Below are 8,044 nucleotides of genomic sequence, written 5' to 3'. Positions count from 1 at the left end.
TTAAATGGTTTTTCATGAAAACACCTAAAAAGGACCTTTTTGTAAAAGGTTTAAAATGGGTGGTAAGATGTATGGCTTAATAAGAAATGTGGGTTGTTATGAGTATGTCATAGGTTTGGCTAGGCTTGGGTAACAAAGAAAATGAACACATTTCATTTCACGATCCTAGGGACTAATTTGTAAATATATGAAAGTTTAGGGACAAAACTATAATTTTGCCTAAATATAGTTTTTGGACTGATTTGAATAATGTGATGATTAAATGAGCTGAATTTGGTATTATAGATCAAGAAAAATAGAGTCCAGACCTAGATCGGGGAAAGAACAAGATTTTGGACTAAATTGAATTAATTATCCATATTTTGTACCGAGGTAAGTTCATGTGTAAATAATGCAATATTGCATTATGTTTTAATGCTTTATTAATGTATGAGTTTCTACGTTTAATTGTTACAATGAGTGTATGAATGATACTATGGTTAATGAGAAGGACATTATGAACGAGTTCGACAAAGATGAGACATCGAGAAAATCTCGTTTGAACCTTAGGAACAGTTTAGGATACAACACTACAGGAAAATAGGGTTTTAGTGGCGTTTTTAGTGGCGTTTGGGTAAAAAATGCCGCAAATATTATATATTAGCGGCGTTTGTAATAAAACGCCGCAAAAAACTAAGCAATAGCGGCGTTTTTGGTCCAAACGCCGCTAAAAACTGAACAATAGTGGTGCTTTTGGAAAAACGCCGCTATAGATAGAGGTTTTAGCGGCGCTTTTGGAAAAACGCCGTAAAAAAAAGTAATTTAGTTTATGGGGTTATGGTTTAGTGTTTAGGGCCTAGAGTTTAGGGTTTGGGTTTGAGGTTTAAGGTTTAGAGGTAAATATGGTAAACTACTTAACTTGTGTATCTTGGATTTTTTTTATAATATAAATCTAAATAAGATAAATATAAATTATTATTTTAAAATATATATATCAAAATGGGTTAAATCCCAAAAGTATACATGAATAATGGTTTAGTGTGCAATGGGTTGAATCCCAAAAGCATAAATTATGAACACAATTATTGATATAACATCATTTTATATTTATATATTGCATACATAAATATTTATATTTATTCAATATAAAAATATATTGATGTATTTATTTTTTAAAATGTGTATGATTAAATCAAAATTAAAGTTTCAATTATACATTTAAACCACAATTAGAATTTTACATCTACAATTACACATTAAATCGAAATTCATATATAATTCTGAGATGTATCTCTATCAAAATTTAGGTGTGTACATATAATTAAATATCTAATTATGGTTTAAGGGTTGGGGTTAAGGGTTTATGGTTTATGTTTTATGGTTTAGAGTTTAGGGGATAGGGGTTATGATATAATGTTCATTATTTTGGGGTTTAGGATTTATGATCTAGGATTTAAGGTTTGGCGTTTGGGGATCAGGGTTTAATTTTTAGCGTTTAGGGATAAATATGGGGATCAGGGTACAATTGTATATATAAACTTTAATTGGATCTAGTTCTTGTAAATTATTAACACAATTATTGATATAACATCATTTTATATTTATATATTGCATACATAAATATTTATATTTATTCAATATAAAAATATATTGATGTATTTATTTTTTAAAATGTGTATGATTAAATCAAAATTAAAGTTTCAATTATACATTTAAACCACAATTAGAATTTCACATCTACAATTACATATTAAATCGAAATTCATATATAATTCTGAGATGTATCTCTATCAAAATTTAGGTGTGTACATATAATTAAATATCTAATTATGGTTTAAGGGTTGGGGTTAAGGGTTTATGATTTATGTTTTATGGTTTAGAGTTTAGAGGATAGGGGTTATGATATAATGTTCATTATTTTGGGGTTTAGAATTTATGATCTAGGATTTAAGGTTTGGTGTTTGGGGATTAGGGTTTAATTTTTAGCTTTTAGGGATAAATATAGGGATCAGGGTAAAATTGTATATATGAACTTTAATTTGATCTAGTTCTTGTAAATTATTAACACAATTATTGATATAACATCATTTTATATTTATTTATTGCATACATAAATATTTATATTTATTCAATATAAAAATATATTGATGTATTTATTTTTTAAAATGTCTATGATTAAATCAAAAATAAAAAACTTAAAAATTTAATACTTAAAATTTTAGATTATATTTCAGTTAAAAATATCAATATTCAAAATTTTTAAAAAAATTCAAAAAATGATTATCTCAACACAAAAATTGTGAAAGGAAAAAATAGGAAAAAAATATGTTAAAAATGAAAAGAATATTAAAATTGAGTTATAGTGGCGTTTTTATTAAAAATGCCGCAAAAAATCCAAAATTTTTTTTTTTTGAAAACGCCACAAAAAGCTATTATTTTTTTATAAAAAAAATCCCGCTCACCCCCAACAATTATTTTTTGGTTCCCCGCTCGTTAACCAAATCCCCCAAATAAAATTTATGTACTTATTTCTTTTCCCCGTTTACTCTCAAAATTTGCCCCCAAATTCTTTTTCCTTTTCATTTCACTGCACTGAATTCACCCACCATAGCTACTCCTTTTCTCTCAATCTGTTAGGGATTTAGAGAAACAAATGGAAGTTGAAGAGAAGGAGAACGAGGAAGAAGAAGAAGAGGAAGAGAAGAGGGGGAGGAGGAAGAAGAAGAGAGTGAAGATGAAGGGACTAAAAAGGTCAAAGGTAGTAGTAGAAAGGGGAGTTCTAGGAAATCTGGTTGAGATTCGGCTGAGAAGAAAGAGCCAGTGACGCCTAGTAGTGATAGACCTACAAGGGAGAGGAAAGTCGTAGAAAGGTATTCAGCTCCTTCTGTTGCAAGGTCTTCCTCGTTTAAAACTGTCAATTGAAAAGGTATGCTTTCTTTTCTGGGGTTAAGGCATGGGTTCATCGACTGCACCACTTCCATCCAACAATGGTACTGCCATTGATCAAGGAATTGCTTACATTCTCCTTTTACTTGCTCTGGAGATTACCTATCTCATCCATTGATGATCTTTTTTTATATTTTATTTTTATTGGTATATGAGCTATAAATGATTTTTTTATGTATTTTCTCCATATATCTAATGAGAGAAATTGCAGCAATTTTATATTTTTCTTCTCTCCTATCTCTGTGTTGTAAATCTATGCAGAAAATAAATCCAGTTGAGAATTTGAGATCACATAATCATTTTACTATATATTTTTTTGCTCCTTGTGGAATTTGGAATATATTTAGATTCATATGACCAAATCAATAGATCAAAACGTTTGTATATTAGCAGATGATTCTTGCCTTCTTATCCCTCTTTTTTGTTTTTAAATGAGTAAAGAGTGCATTTTATTTCCCTCTTTATTCTTGCATCTGCCATAGAGAGACCACCTTGTCGAGGAGCTGATTGGCTGTTAATGTATAATTAAATTTATAAGATGTAATATTTAGCCAATTGCTTAGTCTTGTAACTTGGGCCATTTTTGACTTCATGTACATATTTTTGTTAGATTCTTTTTTCCTTACTTTTGTTTTTTATCTTGCAGGTTTTTATTGTGGTTGTGCTTGCCATCTTTCCACTTGTGCCTAAAAGTCTTTCAAATAGGGCTTATCGGCTTTCATTTATGGGCACTGCTTGTTCTTCTGTATACTATTTGTATGCACGATATGGGGTAAACATATTTCTACTGACTTGTCATAAATTTGGTAAATATATGATAGTTTTATGGATAAGGAAAGTGCCTGTTTGGGTGGCTGGGTTACATTGTTTCTTTACCTTCTTTTTTTGGGGGGGGTTGTCTGTTTTAGTTTCTTTTGTTTTGAGAGAGTCCAGGCCTTGTTTTAATTTTAATAGTAATCCAGCCATTCTTTTTTTCAAAAAAAAATACGTATATATGATAGTTTTTTCTGTTGAACCTATTCTATATGTTATAAAGAGGCCAAAAGCATGGACTTTACAAGCTGTTCAAGTGTATTTTCAATCAGTAATTGCAACCAAAGATTTTAACTACTTTATCTACTGCCTTACATTTGTCACTTCACATCTTTGCCTTAAATGTAAGCATTCTTCTGCTCATAAACACTTTTTACATTTTTGCTCCTATATTCTCTTTATTATTATGTAGTATGATGAATTGATATGGACCTTCACTGCAGTTGCTTTGATTCCCATTTTATGCCGATCACTCGAATGCATTGCAAAGTTCTTAAGGCATAATTTTAGTCGTTCTACCTTGTACAGGTAGACCTTTATTCAAATAAACTATCTTCTGTATTACAGTGTTCTAGTTTAGTTTTTTTTAATTAATCTTGTGATCAGACATTAATGTTTACTACAAGAAATTCAGTTAAATTTGCTGGGTGATACTTCTTACTTTTCATGTATTTACCTTTTTGTTTATTAGTGATTCTTTGGATGGCAATGGCATGATAGGTGAGTTCAGTACCCAGTTTGGTTATTACCTAAAAACTAGTATTGGAGAACATGACTTATCAGTTAGATACTTGTTGATCCTTTGGTCTTTGTTTATATATTAATGAATGTGTTCTGCTTGTGCTGTATGATTTTTATGCATCTTATTATTCAGGAATTAATTTTTTTGACCTGTAAAAAGAAAAAGAGTTGAAATTCGAGTTATTAGTTCTCTCTTTTTCCATTTTTAGTTTTAAATGATTTTGAATATAAAGTTTCTTGAACTTGTTTATATTATTTTCTTTGCATATAAAGATTGGTATTTGATGTTTCTTCTTGGATTGATCTTCAGATATGTCCTTTCCCTTCCTAGTGCTTCTGTCCCCATTTTTCTCTCTTGCATTGTTCGTAACAATGATATGTTCAACTTCATATAGATCATGGAGCTGTTACTTCATTGATGCAAACAATGCTTTTAGTAATTTTATGGGGAAAAATATTAAATACGAAATAGTTTTGTATAGAAAAACCTTTCTCAACATCGAATGCATTTCAAACGGTCTAAACCCTTTGTGCTTTGCTTTTATCCATTTTATTACATGAATTAAAATTCTTAGCTTTTTGTTATGGGTATCTAATAGGCAAAATGATTTGCATGCAGATATTTACAGATGCCAGACAGTATGTCATCCACTTTGGAAAGGCTGATCCCGTCTTAAAGACTGGTCCCGCTAGCATGGTAATTTCTGCATTAGAGATTGGAAGTTTCTAAGTCTTCTTTTGTTCACAAATTTATTGGTTTTGTTGCAGATCCAAGAGTTGGATGTAAGCCGTTCACTGACTCTATCAGAGCGAGCAATTGCTGTTGCTCTTGCTATTTCATTGGATAATGATTACTTCTCTAGGCATGGTGGCTAGTAAGAATCATTGTCAATAAATTGATCTTAGTATAACATTTTTTCCCTAGGCCATCACATGATTCGGGCACTTTTTGCTTCTATCTACTTGTCTTTTTCAAATGAAATCTAAGTTTTGCATGATATGTCTAGGCTGACGTGTTGTGTGAGAGTCGTTCTCTGACATAATTAAACTAAGACCTTTTTTCTTGGGTTCAAGAGAGAGCGTTAAGTTCAAACATAAGATCTCTAACCAAATATCCCACCTTAAGTATTGGAATTATGCCCCAAGACATTCGAAACTCTAGGCTTGAGATGCAACTACTGCAGTTAACATAGGAATGCAGTCTAAATGCACTACATATTAAGAAATTTATGTTGCATTTCCAATAGCTGACTACATTCAGTGAAACGCTCCACTTGGATTATATTTTAGCTGTGTGGATGAGGATAAAGCAATAGAAAGTTAAAGATTTTGAGTACTAATTATGGCTATATTATGCATCATGTGTACCAGGGGAATCCCTTTTGTTGCAATGGGGGAGTAGATTGATTCCTTTGTTTCTCTTTTTTCAAAGAGACCAACAGTTTGGTGTTGCAACGATCAGGCGTTTTCTGTTCCATGGAAATAATGTATATATGCTACTGTTGCTACTATCATATACATATCAAAAACTACACCCAGTTTTGTAATAGTCTACTTGCATATTTGCATATATTTAATAATAATCTCATGTCAACTAATTATTCTATTTTTTATTTAATTGTTTTGTTTTCAACATTTTATTTTTATTTGAGTTGAAAGAAGAAAAATACGAATTGCACTTTTGACTTCGAAAAGAGAATATTCATTAGCAGTTAATCAATTTAAATAATTAATGTTGATATTTCACATGGGAACGGATATTTAAATCTTATATTTTACATGGTTATGATTTAAGTCTTTATTTCATTTAAGTAACTTCATTATAATATCTTATTTTATTGATATTTTTATATTTAATCTAATTTTTATTATTTATTTTAGTTTTAATTCTAAATTTTTATTTTTATTTTAATATTTAAGATAACTTGAGTTTTAACTTTTGGATTATAATTGTGTTATTAAGTTATTATTTTAGATTTTAAATTTAAATTCATTAATTTTTATATTTAGTTTTTAAGATAAAATTTTAAAATTTTAACTTAACTAATATTTTTTATCCTTAAAAGTATATATTTTAAAGTTCAAATTTCAAAAATAAAACATAATATAATATTTATCATAGAAATAAATATTATTTAATTAAAAATATTTTTTAAAAGGCGATGATCTTTAGCGGCATTTGTGGGAAAAGCGTCGCTAAAGGCCATGACCTTTAGCGGCGTTTTTTTACATAAACGCCACAAAATGTTAGCAGCGCCGTTTTTAGCGGCGTTTTTTGCGGCGCTTGTAAAAGCGCCGTAAATAGTTTTAGCGGCACTTATAGGCCAAAAAACGCCGCTAAAAACCTGTTTTGCTGTAGTGCAAGTGACATGTCACTAGGAACTATGTGATTATGAGCTCATGAAATTATATGTATATGTGATTGTGAGAATCCGGGTGCTAGTCTTGTATGTTCTACCTTTGGCTGGGTAGCCTGGCATGTGTTGTGGGTACCTGTTAGCTTGTGTGAGCAACCCGAGTAGTTACATCCTGGCTGTCAGCTTGTGTGAGCAGGCCCGTGATTAGCTCGACAGCGAGCAATGTATGATTGTGATATGATGTAGCATGTTGCTACGATTGAAGCACTATGTGCAAGTCTTCCGTGTATCCAATAGTATTCCGAGTGTCCAACGAGTAAACATATGAGTTATTTGACAAGTAAAACAATGATGAGAAAATATGACAATATGTTATGAGTTTGTACAGGTATGTACGAAAAACTCATATGAATGAGCTCAGTATGTGATGAACTTTTGGTAAGAATGAAAATGTATAAGTTATATCTTCAAATTTAAGCTATGCCTATGAATTTAGGATAACACATAAGTAAATTATGATAAGTCAATTGTATTTATATATATATGATTATGTTGCTATTTATTTGCATGTGAACTTACTAAGCTTTATGCTTACTCCCCTCTCTCTTTCATTTTCTTATAGTATCGCCAAGCTAACTTAGTGATCAAAAGACGTCGAAAGCTCGATTACACTATCAACTGGACATTGGGTATAGTTAGTCTCAACATTTTGAGTATGGCATGTATAGGGACTTGGTATTTTTGTTATATGTCATATTGGTCTAGCCAAATGTGTTGGCTTATGGTAATATTTGATTCATTTTGTATATGGCCATGTGATATGGTTCATATTGATTATTTGGGCTGTAACCCTAATCAGTTATGCATGCGTGCAATGTATTATGCTTGACGTGATTGCTTGTGGACGAGATGTGTGATTGATGCGTGATATTCGTAACAGGTTTTAAAAATTTATAAATGAATCGTTCTTGAGACTAACTTATTATCACGATTAAGGTAAGTGTACCTATCGAGCAGTAGTATAGCTCAGCAAGATCGGATTGTCGAACCCAAAGGAACTACGAGTACTAATATTTACTTCCCTTTTATTATCTAGCCTAAAAATTAAGAGGTTTGGTTATCTAAACTAATTACTAACTAAGAATGCACAGAAAGAAAACTCGGGAAAATTCTTTTGGGAAAATTCGATTGATTGAGACAATACCTAA

General features: G+C 30.7%; 1 protein-coding gene across 12 annotated transcripts; it reads left to right on the top strand.

Annotated features, from left to right (window-relative positions):
• The first annotated feature begins 2,450 nt into the window (after nt 1-2,450).
• LOC107948889 (uncharacterized) lies at nt 2,451-6,085 on the top strand. 12 transcript variants are annotated; one of them, XR_005925671.1, is made up of 7 exons: nt 2,451-3,697; nt 3,962-4,082; nt 4,182-4,266; nt 4,430-4,458; nt 5,099-5,176; nt 5,248-5,354; nt 5,851-6,085. XR_005925671.1 is itself a non-coding variant. In XM_041111369.1 (6 exons), the coding sequence occupies exons 1-5, from the start codon at nt 3,650-3,652 to the stop codon at nt 5,143-5,145; spliced, it is 330 nt and encodes a 109-aa protein (XP_040967303.1). In that variant the 5' UTR covers nt 2,451-3,649; the 3' UTR covers nt 5,146-5,176; nt 5,248-6,085. The 12 variants fall into 12 exon arrangements, 2 of the variants coding, with proteins under 2 accessions (XP_040967303.1, XP_040967304.1); XM_041111369.1 differs by having other exon boundaries at nt 5,248-6,085; XR_005925670.1 differs by lacking the exons at nt 3,962-4,082; nt 4,430-4,458 and having other exon boundaries at nt 2,453-2,849; nt 3,572-3,697.
• The last annotated feature ends 1,959 nt before the right edge of the window (nt 6,086-8,044 follow it).

Source organism: Gossypium hirsutum, chromosome A04 (assembly GCF_007990345.1).
Source record: "Gossypium hirsutum isolate 1008001.06 chromosome A04, Gossypium_hirsutum_v2.1, whole genome shotgun sequence".
Taxonomy (NCBI): domain Eukaryota; kingdom Viridiplantae; phylum Streptophyta; class Magnoliopsida; order Malvales; family Malvaceae; genus Gossypium; species Gossypium hirsutum.
Note: the sequence above shows the minus strand (reverse complement) of the source record. Positions and strands in the feature narration are given on the sequence as shown.

Coding starts and splice junctions, on each gene's coding strand:
- LOC107948889 (XM_041111369.1), top strand. CDS start 3,650: ATGGGCACTGCTTGTTCTTCTGTATACTATTTGTATGCACGATATGGG. Junction 4,083..4,181: donor TTCACATCTTTGCCTTAAAT/GTAAGCATTCTT, acceptor CCTTCACTGCAG/TTGCTTTGATTCCCATTTTA. Junction 4,459..5,098: donor GGATGGCAATGGCATGATAG/GTGAGTTCAGTA, acceptor ATTTGCATGCAG/ATATTTACAGATGCCAGACA.